Below are 24,029 nucleotides of genomic sequence, written 5' to 3' on the forward strand. Positions count from 1 at the left end.
TTATGGATGTTTCACTGTCCATCCCCCAAACAACTTCGTTATCCAGACACACTAATAGTAAATTATTTTCACCCACCCCTCCACACACACTCAGCTTACATTTCTTTTTATTTTGTGAATGATTTATACGGTTCTCAGAAGTTCAAGATTTGAAGGTTTCCTCCTTTCTTTCCAAACTTTAGCTTTTTGTTCTGGTTCTGGGGCAAAGTGCAGTGCACTCAGTTTGAATTCCAGCTTTAGTGCCTTTAAAATAATCTATCGTGCTATCAGCAGACCTGAATAGTGTTTATGTTTCTGACTGTGGATAATTTTGTATTAATTGAGAGGACCCAATTTTGCATCTCTTTCGTAGCAGTGCCTCCCTCTCGATGTCAGAGTGCCTTCTAATTTACAATTGTGCAAAAAAAGGACTGGCATGTGGACCTAAACCAAGCAAAAAAACTGAAGAGAGTATATTGATCTGCTTGAAAATATGAGCACAAAGGGAATTCAGGGTATCAAGACTAATGCATGAAAGAAGTGGGAAAACTGCTAGGATTAGGTTGTTCCTTTTCCTTGAGCTAATGACCTGCAAGGTATCCACTGTGCTCAAAGACCCCAAATCCAGAGATGGACTTTTCATACCTTTTACCCATCATTTTCTCTGCCCTCCCCTCAGGAGTTAAGCTCTGCTTGCCAGCAGTTAAGACTCAGTCACTGGTCCCAAAGAAAATTTATTTCTCAATAGCGGGCTATATAAAGGTCTTAATGGATTCAATGAGGCAGAAAGAAGGAGTAAAAGGACAGAAGCAAAAAAATAAGAGAAAGATGTGTGGAAGGAAAAAAAAAAAAAATAACTAGGGCCCATTGTAAGAGCCCAGGAAAAGGAACTAGGCAGCAACGATTGTATCTCCTGAAGTGTCTTTTGTTTCAGCCTGAAGTAACAGCAAAGAATAGCCCTTCACGGAGAGGCTTTAACACTCTGTCCAAGACTGATCTCTGTATTCAAAGGGGGAAAGTAGAACATTCATGAGATGCATGCAGATTCCTGCTCTCCTCCTCCTCCTCTGTGTGAGGTTTGAAAACTATTTTTTTCCACCCTCCTGTGCTCTGAGCATTTAAGGACATCTCGGGTTTGTTAAAAAAAGGAAAAAAAAATATTTGTGCCTCTCTGTGGTTTTACCAAATTTGTGTTTGACAGCCAGGGAAAGTATCAAATATTAAGGTTAAACCAAAATCCTGCTTTCATGGTCTCATTTCTTCCCAGTTGCACCTTAGCAGCAGAGATCCACTTTTGTCTGAATGTTTAGACTGGATCTAAGCCCTGGCCCACAGCTGAAGCAAGTCAAAAGTGTGTCTCAGTGCACTGAAGGACAGTTCAGGGCACATGCAGATGGGAGAGTTTTTGGGCAGAGAAATCACCTGGTCTGTCAACTTAATGTATAAAAATGAGGGGGAGAGGTGGAAGGGGGCAGAGTGTGGAAGGCCAGCTGTGATATTTGCAGTGGTGATGCAGTGAGATTTGCTGCAAAATTAAAGGGGAAGCCAAAAGGCACAGATTAACATCGAGGTATCTCTGTAGGAGAAATGCATTGGTTGGCTAAAAGTAACACATGCAGGTTATTTTGTCCATTGAGGTTACCAGGCATTCTTAGCCCATTATGAAAAACTAAATACACTGACCTGACAAAGAGATTTTAGAAATATGATAGTTGAAGTCTTTCGTACCTATACAACCTCTGAACGGTTGTTTTCTCCTTCCACAGAACTTGCCCTTCCTTATCAATTCTCTTCCCCCCCGCCCAGTAATCAGTGAACAATTCCATACAGCAGAACAGGAGCCAAAGCAGGAGTTGTTGTGCTTACTGGGATCACTGGTGATGCACGTGTGTCAGGGCTCAGCATTCCTTCAGGGGCACGACACTGCTCCCAGCTAGGATTTCCAACCGCTGTGCTTTTATGAAGCTGTGTTTCACAAAATCCTGTGGTTGCCCCTGTCCTTTCTGTGTGCCCAGAGGATATTGCTTTTGTTGAATCTTAATTTAAGTGTGTTTGGAATATTAATTTAAGTGTTTGGAATATTACTTGCACTTTACCTCATATACTTTTGCTGAAGAAATCTCCTTGGTCCCTCAACTGCAATACAGAAATACAAGCCTTGATGTCCATTTATAGCTCTGACTCTCTTAATGATGCTTCAACTTCATGTTTTTTCAGCTGAAGTGGAATAGATATAATCCCCTACTCTCACACAGGTAGTTTGTCCTCAGCTGCTGCAAATGTATGTAGCTTCAGGACTGGGTCATTATTTGCAGTTTGTAAAGCAGTTTTAGGTGTCCATCCCCATGGCACTGGATGCCAAGGTTATATTATATCAAATTTCTGCCAGTAGGAAGGTGGTCTCTTTAGTTTCTGCAGTCAGCACAGGCCACATTTTTGGCTTTACCTACAGTACGAGGATGTCTTTGTAGTACAAGTTTTGTTTACAAGGCTGTCCTTGGGAGATTTACAAACTTTAATTCTGTATCCCACCCCAGTGTCAGCTCACGTGGAGTGAATCCAAACTCCCTCTTAAGAATGGAGAGCTTAATGAAATAAATTGCCACACGAGCAACAAAGGCAGCTCCAGGCAGCTGCTGGTGCTGTGCTGGTTACCAAAACACATCCCCAGGAGTGAGTTGGCTGCCTTGCACCTGCTATTCACTTCTGCTGCTGGGCAGTTGAAACATTTCTGTGGTTAAAAAAAAAGAAAAGAAAAAACTCAAAACATCCTGCATAAGCTCACATAAAGTAGACACTTTCTATGTCTACAAGACAACGAGTAGGTAGTTGTGTTGTAGTAAGACACTGCTCTTAATTAACTGCAATAAAAACTTCTCTGAGTTCTTTCCTGTGGGTATAAAATGTGTTCGTTGCTGTTTGAGACAACTCACTGTGGTTCAGGTCAGCGAGGATTTTTGTGGTTTGGTTTGTATGTCCCTTATTCCTGGAGTGCCTTACTGGGGTCAGAACCTTGGTGCAGCAGGTCTTGGATGAAAACAGTGAGATGCCTCAATTCCCCTGAGCCCTTGCCTTTACACCCACAGAGCAGGCAGGGATCTCTGCTGGGCTGAAGGCAGAGCAGAGAGATCAAAGCATTTGCCTAAAAGAGAAAAATAAATCTGTGGCAGCAGCATACTCTTCAGTCACACTGTCTTCCAGCCTAACCTTTTTATAATGTGACTCCTCTCATTTTTCCTTTTCTTCTCAGACTGAAAATCTGCACAAAACCACAATGAAATTGCATCACACTGTCAAACCAGTGTCCTACAAGTCAGCCCCTAGGTGATTTAGAGGTTGGTTAGTAGGGAAGTTCTAGTGCAATAAACCTTTCATCAAGGTGTGACTAACTGCATCCTAACATATGTGGTAGCTATAGGGAATGGAAATGTGGAGAATGAGGGTCTGGATGATAAGGAGACTTGTTAGTTTAGGGGATAAAGCTATTTATTATACTATTTTATTCTACATACCACAGAAGTAGTATTGCAAATGCTTTCTGGTGAATACATTTCTCAGCTGTCACCATGGTGACAAGAGCTCATATTCCTCAGTGGAGAATATCCTCTGGGTAGACAAAACCCCACCTTTTTGAATCATAAACGATGAGCTCTTTATTATCCTGTAAATGTCTTGTAGTTCCCAGTAGAATCATGGAATGGTTTTGGTTACAAGGGATTTTTCAGGGTCAACTAGGCAATACACAAGACAGCTCATAGAATCACAGAATATCCCAAGCTTTAAGGGACCCACAAGGATCACTGAGTTCAACTCCTGGCCCTGCACAGACACTCCAACATTCCCCCCCCCCGTCCCTGAGAGCATTGTCCAAACCCTCCTGGAGCTCTGGCAGCCTTGGGGCTGTGCCCTCTGCCCTGGGGAGCCTGTTCAGTGCCCAACCAGCCTCTGGGGGAAGAACCTTTTGCTGAGATCCAACCTGAGCCTGCCCTGACACAGCTCCAGCCATCCCCTGGGTGCTGTCCCTGCTCACCCAGAGCAGAGCTCAGTCCCTGCCCCTCCTCTGCCCCTGCAGGCTGCGCTGAGGTCTGACCTCAGCCCTCTCCAGTTCCATGATTACAAAAATTATCAAAAGAAAGAAAAGCTGTGAGTGTGCTACAGGGATACCTTCTTTGCCTGCCAGTTTACAAATCACTTTTTCCCCCCCCATCATTTACTGCACAAGATTAAATAATTCTGTGTGTGCTCAGAAAACTGCAGAATAAATCATTTAGAGGTGGCCACTGACATACCTGCTCGAGTGTTTGGAGGATTGATAGACCACATCTCAAAATACATTCAGTTTTCAAAATACATTTCGATACATTCCTATTGTATTGATGTTTCAGGTGTTTAACATTTGCAATTATTTATAGTATCATGCATTTATTTGCTGACTTCTTGTGTGCTGCCCATAGTGCCTCCTCATCCCCTTGCCAGTCAAGGCCTGTATGGCAATAGTAGACTGTGGTCAATATATTGATTTTTGCTGGCTGACACCTTTTACCTTTTTTGGCTACCTGAAGGAGGAGTTCTAGCTGGGAAACCTCACCTATACTCTTTTTTTGGTTGTAGAATTTTATCCACTTCCCAGACTGCATCCTTTTTTCATCAGTGGTGGTGTTCATTTGGGGGTATGTGTTTTGTTGTTGTTTCTGTTTGTTTGAGGTTTTCTTTAAAGACAAGTGAGGAAAATCAAGCAGAACAAGAAACAAATTTTTTTGTAAAGCTCTATGTTTTTTTCTTTACTGTTCTTTGGGTAGGAAGAATGAGTTGGCCAAAAACTCTGAGTTAATTCCATTGCACATTTAAGATCTTACACGTTTTGGAGTGACAGGAAAAATCGTCTCCTGTCCTGTTCTGACCCTTGCATCTCATCTACTTTAGAGATCAAATGCTTTTAGAATATGCCAGAACCTAATCAGTGGTGCCTGCAGTGACAACTGCAAGGTCTTTTTAGAGTAACTAAGAATTTAAATTCATGTAGTGCCTTATTTGTCTCCCATTTCTGCCTGTGTAAAATCAGTAACACAACTGGAAATACAGGTGCTTGTGTGGGATAGTTCTGACCCACTGGAAATTATTTTCATAGAAGTGGGGTTGTCCTATATGGAGAATTAGTCATCCCATATTAAACATTTTTTAAGCAAAATGAAGGCTTCTGTACATATGTGTAATTAATATCAGTATCTGTTGTGTATAAAAGCAAACTAGATGGCGTTCAGAGGTCTGAAAACCCTGCAAGGTTCTGGAGAGGAACAGCTTTGATTTATAAAAGCTTGAACATTTTAAAGACCTTTATAAAACAGAAAAAAAAAACCCTCAGTTGATTAATTAGCCCTAATTTATATTTAAAATTCTTCCTGACTGATTTTTTTTAAAGTTCATTTTTACTTGATTAAATAGCAGTCTTTAATTTCGAGGTATTTGTGGCTCTGCAAATTCCCTACTTGATGTGAGCTCGACGTAAACACTTGGCTTGCAGTGATGAGCTTTAGCCAACATGCTGAGGTTCCCTTCCTCCCCTCCCTGCCCACAACCAGAGGGCACCTCTTCCTCTTTGTGCACTTGATTGTTAAAAAAAAGCCAAAACATTACAGTTATAGGGTGCCATTATTTCATTTGCCATTCTAGTTCTAGGCTGGCCCATTTATGGTGGAGATAAAATAACGGACTTCAATAATGAATTTCAATAATCAACTTCAATTCAAGCCTCTTCAGGGCAGAAAAACTGTCAAAACCAAAACATACACCCCTCTTAACCAAAATACACCCCACTCTCTACGTCCCAGGGACAATAATTGTACCCACAGCTTGCTGCTTTTGTATTTACACCGCTAGAGCTGTGTCTGCTTGCCAAGTTCTAGTGCTCATGTTGCTAAAGGTTCTCTGCAACTTTCTGCATTTAAAAATGACACTGCAAACCTCCACTTGCTTCACAGAATTATTTCGGGCACACTGTGTTTACAGCTGTTGGAATTTTTGCATTAGCAGCGTGTTAACAGGGTATTAACAGTGTAATAAACACACTTTCTAACTAATGGAGAGCACACTCTTTGGCATGCTGCTGTTGAGAAGTGTTGCAGCCTTTATCTTATTCATCAGTGTAACTCCCCTGAGGACACACAGGCAGTTGGTAAGTGCAGGATTAATGTTGATAAATTTTGGAGACTGAGGAAGCACTTGGAGGATGGAGGTTATTGCACTGAGCTCCCGAGAGTCCTCTGAGTTGTATTTACTGTAGGTAGTAGTCTTCCTACTAGGAAGTTAAGTCTTCCTGATTTCCTACTGTAGCATTTAGTAACAGCAAAAATGGAATGGCATTAATGAAACAGTAGGTCCAAAAAGTCTTGCACTTTCTGAGTTCAGGCTGTGTCCCTGTTTTTAGGCTGGCAAAGTCAGTGTGGATTCACCAGTGAATCTTTATCTACATATCAGAGCAGAGTCACCAAAACCTACTGAAAACCTCTGCACTAGTTTGTAAACTTAGGGTAAGCATATAAATAGTTTCCTATGAGCTTTAGTCTAATACAGTGAAACTTTTTCTTAGGACCCAAGGGAACAGCTGGAGCTGTGTCAGGGCAGGCTCAGGTTGGACCTCAGCAAAAGGTTCTTCCCCCAGAGGGTGGTTGGGCACTGCCCAGGCTCCCCAGGGCAGTGGGCACGGCCCCAAGGCTGCCAGAGCTCAAGGAATGTTTAAACAATGCCCTCAGGGATTTTTGGGGTGTCCTGTGCAGGGCCAGCAGTTGGAGTTCAATGATCCTTGTGGGTCCCTTCCAGATCAGCATATTCTATGATTTCCTTGATGCCTCGAATCAAATTTTACTATGAATTTGACCAAGGCCTGTTCAGACTGTAGTGGATTCTTGAAATATAAGGAACTGTGATTTAAAGACATTCTTTCAGGATCCAGCCCACTGTTATGATCACTCTCACATTTTTAGAAGCTGTTGGCACATTATTTGTCAGTGATTAGGTCATTATTAAGCTGTGAATGTGTCAGGAAAGAATCTGGGTATCTGCATTTACGATTATTTAGTGCTTAAATGCAGGTGCTCACATAATTAATTTCAATGATGTGATAATTTTATCTGCTTCTACATGTTATATAGGCATTTTGGGTCTTCTGGTCCCCATAATTTGGCTTTTCTGAATATGTCTGCATGGAGGGAAAATCTGTTCGTGTAGTCAACGAATGAATGTTTTGGGGCAGGATCTGTTCATTAGAGAATTTTTACCCAAATATGCCAGAGTCTGTCTTTGCATTTGGTCTAGACAGTATATTTTTTTGATTAAATAGGAGGCCTATAGACCTTATTAAAAGAACCAACAATCTAGAAGAGCAATTTTAGCAGAACAAAGACAGATCTTGATTTTAATGGTCCTGGACAACCAGCTGTGGTAATTAGCTGGGAAATAGTTTCAAGTAACAAATATTTAGAAAACTTGACGCTGCTTAAGGAATACTTATGGGGAGAAATAGCTCATCATCTGAGGCAATTGTTCACTCCAACGAGCTGGGAATGTGAGCTGCTGCAGTGCCTGGATGCTGTCTGCCTTTGGTGCTTTCTCACTGATTTCCAATTTTTTCCCAGTATTCCTGGACTGGTCAGGTAGAGGCTATTTTAGAGCACTTCTGGCTCAGCCCTTCACCGTACTTTTTCTTCCCCTCCTTTTGGAACTTTTGACTGCAGGAAGGCAGGTTTTTTTTTTGAAAGCAGAATATTCGAAATGGAATTTGGGAAGTGCTGAAAAGTATTTAAAGTCAGACCCAACGTAAAGAATAATCCTTGCTGCAAAAAAAAAAGCATAGAAAACTTTTTCTTTGCCCGTTTTTAATGTGGCATTAAAACTTCTAAATAATGACTTCTACTTGTTAAAGCATTTTTCATTCTAGAGATATCTCCCACGCATTCAGCAAAAAGGATGTCAAATCAAAATGAAATCGAATGTAGATATTTGTTTTTAGTGACTCAATGAATTTGGGAGTGAAGCTTTCATTTCATTGTAAAAGAAAGTGTTTTAGTGTGACTCAGGCTTTTAGTCACCTGTTTATTGCCTTCACCACCATGTGGATAAAAATAAGGCCTTGCAGAGCTTTGACAGGTACCAATTTTGATGTGTCCCAGCCAATGACCTCAGCGTGGTGTGGTATTAGTAGTGTATATTCCTTTCTGCTCTTATTATTTCATGTAGAACTTTTTGCTTCCTGTTATCACTGTGCATTTAACAAGGTTATTTTACCCCTTCACTAAGTGTCCTCTCCTGGCCCTTATTTTCTGGCTCATCTCACATTCCCAGTGATTTTTGCTTACTTTGGTACTTATTCTCAGCTCTCAGATCTCATTAAATTTTCTGAGCTGTTGGTTTTTGAATTTATTTCTGCTCTGAGTGAAGCTGTCTGCATTCACACATGAGTCAGTAGTAATTTAGAAGAAATTCTGCAGTTTATAGGCAATCTGGTTAAAGGATGGTTTACTAGATTATTCTGGAGCAAGATTCCCTCTGTGGATAAACAAAGATGACAAACAGAAGATGATGCTGAATAAGCCTATAAAACACCAAGGGAAAACAGAAAAAACAGCCATTTTGGTGATTCTATCCCCCTACCCCCTCCCAGTCATACAAATCCACTCACCTGGTGTCTGTTGGGTTTTTCTTTTAGTTTCTTTTTCTGCATATGAAGTTTTAACTTTTTAAAACACAGGTTGATCTAGAATGTTTTTCTCCCTTTTGACATGCTTTTTAAAAACCTTGTAAATCATTCCTTTATACTGCTTTACACAATTTTTCTTGTAGATCCAATTAATGTGGAAAACATCTCTTTTCAGTTGGCATTTGTATGTAGAGTCAGACCAGCAAAAGCCCCTTTGTCAAGCAGTGCTGGATGGAACATTTCACAGGATACCATGGCATTTGAAAAACAAAATGTTTTATAGTGTTCTCATCTGCTCTTAAACATCTAGGAGGTTAGAATTTGTGAAAGTGGCAAATATTAGCGGAGCCAAGATGTCTGGGTTGACTGTGGCATGTAGGACTACTTTTAAAATTTTGATGGAAATCGTGCCCAAATTGGTGATATCAAAGTGTGTCTCCATAGACACCAGATGTTGGTGCTTCCAGTCTGGTTCTCCATGGTCACAGTGTCACTAAATCCATGGGCTAAATGACAGCAGGCTGAAAACACTCAGTGAAAAATAAGGATGAGGGGGGTGTGGGGTCAGGTTGTATTTTCCACATATGTTCATATACAGTCATTATTTAACATTATTTGAGTTAAGGCAAATCACTGTCAATTCCTGCTTTGATACTACCTGTGTTTATAGCCTGATGGAGCAATAGAGGATTTTAGGGGTAGGAGATTGGCAAGCTGGGATTTTTCTGAAGCATCAAGTGAACTATTATTCCATTTATAAAGTGCAGTCAGTTCATTATAGTGCAAAGTGACTTGAACATTGCAGCTTCTAGGACAGAATTCCCTCAGCTTCGAGCCTCGAAGTTATGTTCTGGTCATGGAATTCTAGTTCAGGTGTGTTCTCAGCATGAGCCAAGCAAAGGACTAAAGTTCACTACTTTTCCTATTCCCGTGACTCCCCTGCTTTGAAGTTGCTGTGAGGGAGTGTGTGAACCTGAGGCTGCTGTGCTCTGGAGCAGCTTTAGCCAGAGAAATCTGTGTTGGGGTTTTTAGATTTCTGTGGGCTCGTGGCTCAATTCATTGCTTGCAGGGCTTCCTCCTTCCTCTCGTCATGTATTTCTTCTGCATTTTCTCACCTTCACTCAAACCCCTGGCTGGAGTATTCAGGAAAGCACCTTTTCATCTGGGGCAAGAAGTTCAGCAGCCCCAGGAGTCATGTGAACCTGTGCACACATCTGTGCTTTAAAGATACTCAGGTATGGAAAGATTGAAACTGGCACCTCCTTCAGTTCTCGTGATCTTTATGGTGCTTCACTCGTGAAATCATTGCAAAGGTACCTAAATATCTATACAATTAATGACGAGTGAGACAGACATCTAAGTCTCCTAAAGCTTTGCTATTTAAACTTCCAGTACTCAACTTGCTTCCTATACTTTGATACTTAAAACTCACGAATGAAATATCTATTGTCAGGATCTTTGATCTCACTGTACTTTCAGTTAAGCACCTCAGTAGAGTTAAGAGTGGTTAGGTGTCCCTGTAGGTGCCTTTCCACATATTTGTATGTCTAAATATCTTTGTAAACTTGTCTTTCAACTACATTGCAAAGGAGAACTCGGTGCAAAAACCAGCTCGCCAGAAATTTTTATTTTCTTTCCAACTGCTTCAACGTTGGCATTGCTCTGACAAGGGTATAAAAAAAGCAGTTTGAGTATTGGGATGCAAATTAACATAGCAAGCAATTAAAGTCAATTAAAACAGGATGCAGTGTAATTAGAAACAGTTGTGTTCACATTGATATTCAGAGAGCTTCGATGTGTTGAAAGAAAAGAGAACAATTCAGGAAACTTTTAATGCCTACAGATGTGATGATGATACTAATAATGGCACTGATTTTGAAAACACCCCATCCTCCCTCACCTCATGAGCTCTTGGAATGCATGAGAAAATGAGAACCGATGCAATGGAATTACTGGGAGACTCCAACACTGCCTGCAAGTGGTGCCTTCTCTTCCCTCTGAACTCAGGGCACTTACCTGTGACAGTGCAAGACAAGCTGCACTTTTGCAGCCTCATTAATTGTGTGAACATCAACACCTGTAAGTTGTCAGCCGTGTCAGCTGGCTGGGGAAGGGTGTATCTCTCCCACACGCACTTCCTTGGTATCTCTTTCATTGTTGTTCTGGATATCTGCACTGGTATTTATGGCCAGAAATACTGAGCCAATTGAGCTGTATTTATATCCCCTTTCTGCGTGGCAGCCACAAAGGAAGGGAGAGTCTTCAATGCTCTAAAGCTGAGGCAGAACTACCCTGAAGGCAAAAAAACCCCTAGAGGTTGTGGTTGTAGCTCTTGCAGTGTTAATGGGTGTGGATGGGCTGGGGAAGGCATTTGGAAAAGCAAACAGAGGTGTTTGACTCTGCAAACCTGGATTACAGACTGGGATTACAAAAGTCCCTTCACGTGACCTCTCTTGGGTACAGAGGTGAGTGGTTTAGGCTCTTCCTTGATCGAGCTGAGTGAGGGAATACACCCTTAAGGAACCCTGGGCAGAAATGTGCCGCTGCAAGATTGCAATCTGTTAGCTCTGGTGAAACGTTTCAAGGCAGTTGTGGGATGGGCAAGGCAGCAGGAGATGTGCTCCACACCAGGGTGGTGAATGAAGCACCACACAAGGAAATGGTTTTACAGATATTCAGGTGCAATACCTTTAATGTCATCAAATATATGTGTCTGTTGACTACCCTCTATTAAAAGCAACTATTGATTTAAAACAAGTAGAAAAAAACCCAGCTGGCAAAGGACTAAATACAGAAACATGAGAACCATTAGTGGCTACGTCGTCCTTTCCACCCAATATAAGACTCAGAGCAGGACCATGTCCATTCTGGGTATTTCTTTTTTAGTTCTCATTACCTGATGATCCGTTTTTATTTGAAACTTAAATGTGTAGAGACAAGTTCTATTTGAACTCAGCCAGGTGGATCAGTTTGCCTTTCCACTAATAGTCAATGTGGGCAGTGGGATAAAGCTTTCCATCTGCCATTGTATTGATTTAGGAATTCATCAATTCAGATGCCTGAGACCTTATAGGATTGTAATGGTGGGCTCCATTTCCTGGGAAAATGATGGTTTGTGTTTTCAAAAGAGATAAGGCACCTGAAAGATAAGTACATGCTTAAAGTCAGTGAGAGTGAAGTGTCTAAATATCTCTTCTGATTTTAAGTTCCTCCATTTCTGAGTGTACCTGCCCACAAGATGATTTCATGTTTGGGGTTAAATACTCAGCGTGGTCTGAAAATCAGATTTCAGCTCATTAGTTATGAAAATGTGTTTAAGAACACTTTCATAGGTCCATTCTCTGATGTATGGCTTTCATTCACACAGGCATGAGACTTTTGAATTTAAAATGCATATTTTTCAGGGCCACACAGGTTGTATTTTTCACCAAATGATTTTTCCCGTTCTTGCAGCATGTTAAGTAATTTTGGCTTGTGGAAGGCAGATGTGTAAGATTATCATCTCACATTACAATAGTTACACCTACTCTGCTATAAAGAATTGTGGAGATTTAATTTTAAGGTAGTTATTATTTAAAGAAATATTTATAGTGACATGGGATTTATCATTGAGTCCATCCCTGAGTTTGAACAGCCATGTACTGCTCTCAGGTTTTTGACTGTAAAATGGGACTAAGTCTGCTCCATTTTTCCTTGGGAAAACATGACTTCTTGCAGCTTTCCAGAAAAACTCAGTCATTCCTCATGTAGACAATAAACTGATTTCTGAAAAAAAAAAAAACAACAAGGGCCATATATGTGAAAACAGAAATTGCTGGGCTTGAGCACCTCAGAAATTTTGCCTGAAGGTGCTTTGTATGATGAGGTTTCCCTTAACAAATCCCAAAGAGAGATACATAGCACTGGTCCTTTAGGCTTGCTGAGATGTTTATTCCTCAAGCACAGGCATGCAGACAAAGCAGTCTTATGAGATGACAGTTTAGTGATTACCATGTATTGTTCTATAACATAGATAATTCATTAACTGCTCTTATGAGTCCACTTCCCTGCACCTATGTTTGGAATAGTAAGTGGGATAGTAATAGCAGAGCATCTGGTCACTTGTCACCAAGGGAGGGTAAATAATATACTTAAAGAGAGCTTCCCAATCTCTCTGTAAAAAAAAAGTATTGATCTTTCCTACAAGACTTAAAGAATTCAGAAAGGAATATGTTGGAGGACAAAACTCACCTACACGAACAAAAGCATCAAATTCCACCAGAAAAGAACTTGGTTTGTTTGGTTTTTTTTTTAATCTAATGGCCAAATGGATGTGGAACTGAAGTTTTGTTGCAGCTGGAAGAAAATATTTCTCTAAAGTTTGTTTCTTCTCACTAGGTTGTATATGTCACAGCTACATTCCCCTACATCATGCTGATGATCCTCCTGATCCGTGGAGTAACGTTACCAGGTGCTTCCGAGGGGATAAAATTCTACTTGTACCCTGACATTTCTCGGCTTTCTGACCCACAGGTAGGATCATGGTCCGTGGATTTATTTGCCTGGGAAAAACGGCAAGGGTTTCTTGATTTTGAAGTTTGAACACAGGTGATTGCTGGGTAGTGGTTCGTAGCTGGAGGTTCAGAAATGTGGATAAGGCTTTAAATCCATCACTGCTTAGGTGCGTTTTACTTCTTGAGTTGTAAAGTACCTTGGTTGATAAATGAGAATTTCCAGAACTGTGCAGTTGCAGTTGGTGCTTCTGCTGCTGAGGGGAAAGAGCATTGTTATGTGTTGAACAGGAACAGATTTAACTGAGACTTAACCATTTTATGGTTCTTTGCTCATTCCAAATCTAAATCGCAGTCAAGATTACTAGAGAAATTATTAATTGAGCTGATTGCTGTCTTTGAAGCAGATGTCTCTACATGCAATCAAAGAGGAATGAAATACTCAGACCAGGAACTCTGCCTGTTTTGTTGTTTCCAGAGTAGAGTTGAACATGGAAATAATGGATTAAGTTGGTTTTTTTCCAGTGATAGATAAGTAAAATAAAACAGTTACTATAAATAATTTGTCTGATATTGAAGAGGGAACATTACAAGATCTCTGTAGAACCTGACACGTTGCAGGCAGTATTTTATTTATCTGGTTTGGCAATGTAGAAGACATTATACAGTGTTGCTCCTATGGCTATTACAATATTAAATAGATCCTGAGGAGATAGAAAGGAATTTGGGAATATTTGTCAAAATGAATTTTTTTTAATCTGCTTAATGAAAATGTGTCAGCATAATTTCTTTTTTTTTTTTTGTCTCTGCTTATTGCAAATGTGTATTTTGTTGCAAAAGACAATAGAGGGGACCCCTATTGAAGTTTCCTTGAAGTTTCCTTGAAGTTTCTGAAATGACTGATTTGTGTAAAGTTTGCTTTAAGCGAGTAACATTTCTACAGAAGAAAAGAAAAAAACAGAAAGTAAAAGATTCATTTAAAATATTGAACATTTTAGTTGAAAAATTAATCACGTTGCCTCTTTTGGCTTCAACAACATTCAGCACAGGTGGGAAGTGAGAGAAGGGCTTTGGAAGTGGTGTTTGAGCAGCAGATTTCCAATGTCCAGCTTGCTTAGAGGTGGCCCCAGGGCACCTGAGAAATTAGCACTGTACCAGAGGAAAACAACAGGATTCTCTGACACAATCCCAGTTATTTGTTTGGAACAGATCATTGATTCAGACCGGAGTCAGTCTGCTTTCAACTGAACCCCAAGTGTCTGAACTCATTGTGCCTGAGACAAGAAATTCCTCTGTTATAAACTTATCTGAGACCATGGGTGGCATTGGTTTGTTTTCTGCAGTTGGTGTTTGACCCACTGTGTGGTTCTGAGAGCTGAAGTTACCCTCTGCCTTAACCAGGAGTGGCACTGAGTGCCCTTCTTTTGTGCCACACTGTGGTCATTGTTCCACCTGCAAAGTCTCTCAGCCTGGTGTGGAATCCTGGAAGGGCCTGGATTGGAAGGGACCCTACAGACCATCTCATTCCACCACCCTGCTGTAGGTGGGACACATTCCACTGCATCAGGTTGCTCCAAGCATCGTCCAGCCTGGCCTTCAACACTTTCCAGGGATGGGGCATTCACAGCTTCTCTGGGCAACCTGTGCCAGGGCCTCACCACTCTCACAGGGAAGAATTTTTGTCTAATATCTCGTCTAAACCCACTCTCCTTCAATTTGAAGCCATTCCCCTTTGTCCTGTCACTACATGCTCTTCTAAATTCTCTCCCTCAATCTTTCTTGTAGCTCCCTTCAGGTCCCGGAAGGCCACAATTATGTCACCCCTAAACCTTCTCTTTTCCAGGCTGAGCAATCCCAGTTTTTCCAGCCTTTCCTTGTAGGACAAATGCACGTCCTTGTACGAACAGGAGGCAGTTCTTACATCCTAAGTGTTGGTTCCTTCCCTTTTGCAGTGGTGGACAAGGGGCCTGTTAACAGGATTTTGCCCTGAGTGTGGATTTTTCACGTGCCACTGCCACCCTTCCTTCTGTTTGTCACTGAAGGAGGGCATGCAAGCTTAAGGGACGTTATTGTCAGCTACAAGGGGGGTTTATATGCCTATTTACCACCCTGTTTCCACTTGTAAAGAAGTATGTCGTTACCATGACAATTTGCAAAACACACAGTATTAGTGTAGCAGTCTGGGAAGCACAAAACACTTCAGACACGTGTGCGTGTGTCTGCTTGTCCCACACCGTATAGCTCAGCTAAATTCCCTAAAATGCCTTTTGGGAGTGCTCAGTGGGTGCTTTAATGAGCCAAATCCCTCCTCCAGTTCAGTGACACATTGCTGTACTTCAGCCGCGGTATTTTAAGCACCTTTTAGCAGGAAAGAAGCTGAAGTAAAACACACCGTTAACAGAGATGGTGAACACTGACGCATGCTGAATTGGTTTTAGAGAGTTATTTTGGCGTTGGGAAAAGGCTATTCCATCAAAATGGAAATATTTTGAAGTTCAATATTTGAAGAAAGGTTTCAGAATCGTGGGTGGGATCTCCGGTCAGTTTTCAAGAAATAAAGGAAGTTTTAGCTTTTCAGTCATAAAAATAGAATTTAGCACAACTCTTTTTATTAAAAAACAGCAGTAAAACAGCATTGGTTAGGTTTATTGCAGCTTTTAGTGCTAACAAGATAGATATAGAGACATTTTCCATTTTATGGAAATGTAGAACTTAATGTTCAAACTCAAAATATTTGAACAACCCCCCCATTCCACAAGCCTTTTCTGAACTGGTCCTTGAGCTTTTTGCCAAGAAGCACGTATAGGACAACTGAAATAACCTTGAGATTTGTGCTTCTTTCCATCTTTACTCTTGTTTTTTTTTTAGATTTACTCCACAATATCAAAGCCTAAAGCATGTGTAGTATCAGAGGCTGTTTTCAGCTGGAGGCCTGTTTCAGTCCCATTCCAGGGGTACTGTGTCTGCATTAGGAGAGTGGTATTTGAACCCCAGTGCCAGCTCTGTTTGCTGTGGATTAAATAAATTAAGTTTCTCTCCGAGGCTCACTTTAGTTTGAAGTTCTTGAATCTTCTGTCTTTGCGTAATTTGCATTTCACAGTTTGTTAGAGCTTTGTGAGCAGCTATTCATCTGCCTTTTCAGTCCCTCTCAGCTCTCCAGTGCCGTGTTCTCCATTTCATTTTTATATTCTATCTCTTCAGCAGACCGAATCCTCTCGGTCTGAAAATGCCAGCTTTTGTCCTGTGTGTCTGTAGAGCTCATCCCAATCACTTTTTGTTGTAACAGAGGAAGCATTAACAGCCCCAAGCTCTATTTAAGCCCCAGAAGTGCTTTGCTTCATCAACACTAAGGTCTCAATAGCTTTCATGCTCAAATTGCCTTGAAATACATCCCTCTCCCCTAATCTGGATGATACAGGTGCTGTTTGTAGCTTAAATATGGGATCTTTCCCGAGTTGTAACTCACACAAAAGAAGGACTTTATCAAATTAATAGGATTGTTATGGTTTTTGTATGCAAGTCTGACTCAGAGTATGGTTCTGGTTGTCCCTCAACAGATTTAAGTCACTTAATATGTAGTTGTACTTATGTGTGGTGCCCAATGCTCCTTTTTTGGGGAAAGCATTTGGCTCTTTGTGATAGGATTTTACAAACATGTGTGCATGGAAGAGCTTAAATGTGTCTAGTACTAGCAGACATACCAGTTTGATGGATCAGGAAGTTGGACAACGATATGGAAAAACACACACATGTAACTTTAAACTCTTCTGTAGCAGTGAATTCTGAAAATGAGAAGGCAAATAGAGATTTCATGTTTATTGGCTGAGTTACTGGCTGAGTTACTCTCTTTTTTAATTAAAAATATGTATTGTTTTAATGAAGATTCTCATGAGAGCAGCTGTAGGGACGGGCATGTCAACGCAGATAGACTTGCACACTCCTCTGAACAAGCTGGTGCTTACCAAAACCTTGAACGGGTTTACATTTCTATGTGGAAAGAACACAGGTTGCCCTTTCTCTCTGATACACCCTCATGTGAACATTAAACATGATGACTGAGGCCAAATTACATATAAAATACAGGGAATTAGGAGCCATGACAGGTAGGATAGATTTGATATTTCTCTGATCTTTTGTTTACAATGGGAAAGTGTTAAAATTGCAATAAAATTTCTGAAGGCAGAATACTGCAATACTTCAGCTATGAGAGTTCACTCCTAGGTAGCCATGACTGTGCATGTGGCTGTGCAGGGCTTCCAGGTGTTTCCGTGGGCATTCCCACCCAACTGGAAAATGGCTTCCAGAAGGACTTCTTCCATAAATTTGAAATTTGCTTGTCTGGATTGTAGCTCACTGGACCTTCCTTCTCGAAAATAAGAACCAAAACACAAATGCACAGCAATGAGCATCAACCTAACCTCAAAAGGCCTTACACTTAAAAGATTTATAATACAAAGGTGACTTTCTTCCCTAGATTGCCCTCCAGCTCAAAACATGATTTCTTCCTGCATTTTTCTGTGTGGCACTTAGGCTAACTTTTCAGTCTGTGGGTTTGTAGAGAAAGGAACATGTTAGTGTACTGGATATTTGATTTAGAGAAAACACTTTCTTTTTTTAATTGGTAGAAAATAACTTGGAATAAATGCATGGTTTTTTTCCTGAAGATTTTATTTTTCCTTATGTACTCCTCAATTTTTATATTAGCATGAGTTTATTTTGCTAGTTATTTACTCCTTACCGTGATCCTAGTATGTTTCAGCATCTACATAAAATTCTATTTTTAAAAAGTTGCTGAAACTGGAAAAGATTGCTTTCCAATTCTGCTGATTACAATATACATAAGTGAGAGACATTTGGGAATGCTATACAGATCTAGAGGTAATATTTTCTTAAATCCTGATCTGAAAATCCAAACTGGAAAAGCCCTGGAGAATTTCTCTTCCCTTAACTTTTTATTTCCGGTGTCTGGGAACGCTGAGTTACCTCAGCAAGAAGAAATGACCCAGAGTGATTCAGATTTAGGGCTTGCAGCCTTGGAATCGAGCGACTCCCACAATCCTATCGCCACCTCGAGGCCAAGGAAGCCTTTTCCAAAGGCAGAGGAAAATCCTTCCTGCCTTTGAAATTGGAGCAAATGCTACATTGAAACATAACTGTTGAGTCTCTCTGCTTTCTTTAAAAGTAAAGAAAAAATATTGTAGAAGAAATTTTGATTTTATTTTTGGGTGATTTCACGTTCAGAAAATCAAGGGAACTGCACAGATTCCTGGATAGTGAATTTTTGACCTGAACTGCATCTAAGCATCCTGATCCTTAAAACAGAAACCTGGGAATTTTCATATGTTGGCAATGAAATGATGTCTAATTGCTGGAGAATTTTGGGATGCTTTTATTGTTTTGAAACATGATAAGTAATGATCTTAGAGGTCTTTTCCAACCTTAATGGTTCCATGATTCCCTAAGTGAAAAATGTGTAGTCTAATTAGAAATCTGCTTCATGGGTTATATTCAGTAGATAGTCAGCCTAGTTTTTAGGCATAGTCCTTGGAAAAGTGGTTCAGAGGCAGGTCACAGGTCCCAAATCTTACCATGTTTTTAATATCTCTGAGTCTAGTCCTACCTTCACCAATTTGACTGTAATAAGATTTTGTGCACTTTTGTTTTTAAAAAAAACCCCAACATTTAGTTGGTATAAAATAGCAATGAGAGGAGAATGTCCAGTTCCCATCACACTCGTGCAGTTCTACGAAAAGTTTTGGAATTTACTCTTGTTTTTCCCACCAGCTTCTGCCCATTCTCTGTGTTCTTTGTTTCATCAGGTATTGACTTTCTGAACCAGGCAATTGTGGTACACACACGTGAGTTGCAGTAAATTTAAAAACCAGCAAAACGCCCTACAAGGGCTGAAAGTATGAAAATCCTCAGCTGAATTTATTATCTGTACAAGTAGAACTCCCACTGTGAACAAAGAGTCTTTTGTCCATTTGATGTGGACACTAAATTTCAAACCAGTCTTTCAGTGAAAGGATAAAAGTGTTGCTGCTGATTGCGAGTCTCTTGTGTTGCTGTTAGGTAGGAAATCTCTACCCAAACTTTTAAAATTTAAACTGGAAAAAGCATGAATTCTTTCTCCAACTCTGCTGTTCACACCATCATTACAAATTACTGAGGTTTGAAATGATAAGGGAAGTCCAGATGTAGCCCAGTAAAATGCTCAGAAACATTTTACCCTACAATGCAGTTTATAATCTCCACAATGAGGAACCATTTCATTTACTTTGTACTACAGCTTTTGCATTACAGATTGTTTATGTGGTTTCAAAGAGCAGGAAGACCAGGAAATTGCAGAGATGCTCAACAAGGCCATAAATCACTCCTGGGATGGATTCTGTTCCCATTTTTCCCAAAGAAAGCCTGAAGGGCAAGTCTGAGAGCACATCACATTTCCCCTGCTCAAAGGCACATCCACAGTGTTCCCTGGCAGGGAATCTGCATTATAGGGATTGGGAACATGCATTTCCAAAGGACAGGATGAAAACATCTGGGGGCTTTTCCTGTGACAGAAAATGACTCTTTGTGATGCGTGGAGCACCTTAGTATTTGCTCACCACACGAGTTGTGGCACTGCACAGGTTTTGGGTATATTTAAACATGCTGTGGGAAAGGCATGATCTAAATTTCCTATATCACTGCTGTTCTGTTGGGGTGTGTGAGTGAACACCACACATCTTTCCACACCTCAGCAGACAACACTGGTTTATTCATCGGCATAATATTGTGACTATTAATTTTTATGGAGCAAATGTGCTTTCTGAAGTCTAGTTATTGCTTTGGGGAGTTATTCCAAGCCCTGAACAAATAGTTTGCCTCCTCCTGCCCATGCTCTCTCCTTGTGTTTTTTGCTATTGCTACACAAGCAACAGCAAGCTGAGCAGGCAAGAGCAGGTTTTGGAAGTGAGAAGGGACTTGTTGAAAGAATGGGGTCATTTTGTAATTTCTCAGGGACTTTTGGGCCACATGGAATCTCTTCCAGCCATCCTTGCAACCCCTTAGCAACCTTGGCAACGGAGAGACATCTGAGTTTCAGGGAAGCTCTAATTGCACCTTAATATTAGACTTTATGGCTGGTGTGATGTGCCACTGGAGGGAGACAGGATCCACACATTAAGGCAGTGTATTGGCATAGCAGGTGGAGATTTTTCACTGTTTTCATGAAGTACTAGTGAAACTTGAAGGGCCAGTTGGTGCATAAATTAAATAACATTCTCAGGAACATTTAAAGAATTATAAATACTACCAATGACTTCATCCTGTCATCCTTTAGAAGTTAATTCTTCTAGGAAGAGAAAAGCTGTTGTTAAAAATACGTGATCCAGACGAAATTAAAAATTGGTACAAAAAATGCAAAGTGATATATGGATATAAATGAGGAAATAATAAGAGGGGAGCTTGCACACAGTGAGTCAGTAAGTGAAGCAAATAAATATTCCATGCTACTTCTGTGACAGTCACAAGTGGGTTTATGATGCCATAGAAATAGAGGCACAGGAAATATTTAGTTATTTTAAGGATTGCTAATAGGATTCTTGTTAATCCTGTTATTCCAGAGGAACGAGAGAAAAAAGTAAAGGAAGAGATTACTACACTAGTGGAATGATGTGCAGCTTGCAGAAAATCTGTGATTTACTGTTTAAAAAACTGAGTATTCCTAAAGATTATTATTTGAAGACCTGTACCAAAAAAAATGCTTTCTAATCCCCTTGATATTTTTGAGGCTCTTTTTATTTCCATCCTAGAACTGGAATAACAGTTGAATTCTCAAAACAGTCCAACAAAAAGGCTGGGCAAGCATTGGCAAAGAAGTGTAGTGTGTGCAGCCCATAACCTGCCCTTGGAGAGGTGCCACTGTAGGGGTTGGCTGTGAGCCTGGAAAGGTGCCTACCTTGGGCTGCTGAGGAAATGGAGTGGGGCTAACACCTTCTTTCCTCAGGGGTACTAAAGTTTTCCCCTGAAGGTATTCTCTGAACTCCTGGAAATCCAGGCTGAGGAGGCAGAAAGGAACAGCTCAGGTGCCTCCTCCCAGGGCGGGCACTGCTGTGTGGGCATCTTACAGCCACACGTGCCTTCCCGCGGCTCTTCCTGCTCTTCCCTCTTCCTGTCAGGCTTTTTGTACCCACTGGCACTTAGTTTGTATAACACATAAGTGATTTACTGCAGGGGAAGTGTGGGAAAGAGAGAAAAAAGGGATAGAAAGCAAGGAGAGGGAAGCTGGGAAGAGGAGGCGGGAGGCGAGCGGTGACACTTGCTGGCACAGTGCCCTAATGGATGTGGGAAAACGAGCTGCTTCTCCCATCGTGGACTGTCACCAGCCAGGATCCAGACCCAGGAGAGCAAATTGGGAAGATGGGGAGATGTGTGTATTGGCAGCCGTGACTTTCTGATGCTCTCCACCCTGTCTGTGCTGAATCGTTGACTAATCCTTCCTTACAGATAAAGATCTTAATTGTATTAGTGTGGTTTTTCCTTAGGCCACTGAAGTTGGGTTGACTGTGAACTGCTTTACCAAGCTTTGAATACTTGTTTCTGCCTTAAAATGTTTACATACACTACAGTTATGCCGTGAAAATTGCCCCGAAGATAAATTATAAAATGGGATATCAATGTGTTTTCTTAATGTCAGATTCTGCATGACTTGGGGATACAGTTTCTATTCTTTCTTCTAAAATGAATTCTCATGTGCTGATGTTAAATTCCAGAAAACGTTGTAATGCAGGAATTCCTGCGAAGGTCATTAATATTTTTAGAGGTATCTTCCTTAACTGTGTTCACAGCCTTAATTTCCATCTGTTAACATATTTCCCCATATGGATGTTTGTAGACAGCTACTTTAAACACCGAGGCTCAATAAACTGAGCATTCTGTGACCATTTGCAGCAAAATCCTGGCTGCAGGAGTAGCTTTTCGTGCCGCTGGAGAACAGAGGCAATAACATGTGCTTTGTCACACCAGTGCCAGCCCAACACTGCTGCTTCAATTTAGGGCTGGAAATAAAGAGAAGGGGAAAGAAGTGTCCAACTGTTGCAGAGAGAGAGGCAATAAAAGTGCATTGAGCAAACGTGTTACAAACTTGGCAGGAAATCATGAGATGTTGATGCAGTTTGTGATAAAGGTTCACTGATCTTTCACTCCTTTGTGGTCAACTCTTGAACTTTTCAGGGAACACTTGAATCAAAGTTCTGTGTTTGCATGCTGATATTTTAACAGAAAAAAAAACCCACAAAACATTTCACACAGACCAGCTCTTTAAAAAATATTTTTATTTTTAACAGGTGGGGGTTTTTTTTAGTTATTTTTACTACTACTACACTTTGAAACCAGATCTTGTTTAGGAATTAAAAATGGAATGCTTCATTTAAAAAAAAACAGAGACATAACATTTGAGTTCTCAAAATAACCTTTCAGTATTTGACCAAATGCTTTTACTGTTTGCCACAAATTTGCAAATAATGCAAATTAAACTGAATCTTCATCCTCCTGTGAAATTAAACATTTGATCCGTATTTTCAGTAGCTCCCTGAGTGTCAAGAAGTGAGGTCCTGAATAGAGTTCCTAAATGGCATTTTTTATTCTAGCACTTTTTTTGTCTTGATCTCAGCTTTACTTTACGTTTGTGCCAGCTCTGTGGCACACAGAGTGGAAAGCACAAGGTTTTCCACTGCCCAGCTCTCTTTAAAAAGGACCAGGCTCACAGCAGAATTTCACTGAACGTTGAGTGGCTTGTTTACTAAAATTTGCCAGTCGGGTGTACAGCTCCTGTCACTCTAAAAAAAACCCCGTGCTTTTAAAATACTCTAAATCCCTCTGTGCAAAATAATAAAACCACATGGTGACTCTAAGGGATGTTCACAAAAAGTGTAGTCTAAGCTGGTACTTTCCCAGCCTGGAGGTCTCAATGAACTTGTTTATCCATCCACAAAAGTGAGCAGAACATGGGTGGGAAATGATTGCAGCAGTTGAAGCAATGAAAAATGTATACATGGGGAAGTAGCATTCAGAGAGTGAGTGTTTTATGAAGGAAGGCAGAAAATGGGGCACAGGATTAGGGATTACAAATTAAAGTGATCTGTTCTGTATCTTGATCTTCACAATAAAGCAGGTGCTCCAGAGCCATTGTATTGAACATGGCTTGTTCTTCCATCAGAGGGGAGGGAAATGTTCCCCCAGCATTTGCATCAGTCCAAAAAGTTCCTTTTTGCTGGAATGACCAGTGTCACAGCCAGAGCAGACATAGATTCCTCATCTTGAGTGAATGAGGCAGAGGCTGAATAACACAGGGGTAATTTACTTCCATGCATATTTTGAGACTGACCAGGATGAGTTCCAGTACATTTATCAGTGATAAATGTATCTTTGTATTTTTATAACACCGCTTACCTGCAGATTTTGAAGTAGTTTAGTTTTGAAGTAGTTTCAGGTGTTTGGGGGTTTATGCTCTGGCTTAAATTTTTACTTCGGTGACATGGTCATAGAGATGCAAATAGAAGTAAGAGATAATACTAAAATATACAGGTGAAGAATGCAAGACTAAATGAGTTGGCAGCAAGTGGGAAAGGGCAAGAAATAAACAAAAACACAGCACCTTTTTTGTCTTTTTGCCATCCCGTTGTGCTGAGCACTGCAGATGAGAGATATCCGCCTTTAGGTGGAGGGGGAACATGGAAGAAGTGATTCTGAGGAACAAACACGGCATCAAAGATGTTTGTGGGTTGGAAACACCTCTTTCTCTGCTCCTGGCTGGGTAGAGGAAGAACATTTGCCAGCACATCAGCTCTGAACACCTCAGATAAGCATTCCAAATAAGCCCAGGA

At 40.7% G+C, this 24,029-nt stretch overlaps 1 protein-coding gene across 3 annotated transcripts in view; it reads left to right on the plus strand.

The window, feature by feature from the left end:
- LOC108505205 (sodium- and chloride-dependent GABA transporter 3) overlaps positions 1-24,029 on the plus strand; it is a 98,156-nt gene that overhangs the window by 35,341 nt on the left and 38,786 nt on the right. For all 3 annotated transcript variants that reach the window (XM_017830991.1, XM_017830990.1, XM_017830992.1), the window contains exon 7: positions 13,049-13,183. In XM_017830991.1, the coding sequence (XP_017686480.1) occupies positions 13,049-13,183 (135 nt within the window). The remainder of the gene's footprint in view (positions 1-13,048; positions 13,184-24,029) is intronic.

This window comes from Lepidothrix coronata, unplaced genomic scaffold (genome assembly GCF_001604755.1).
Source record: "Lepidothrix coronata isolate B3197 unplaced genomic scaffold, Lepidothrix_coronata-1.0 Scaffold186, whole genome shotgun sequence".
NCBI classification, from domain to species: Eukaryota; Metazoa; Chordata; class Aves; order Passeriformes; family Pipridae; genus Lepidothrix; species Lepidothrix coronata.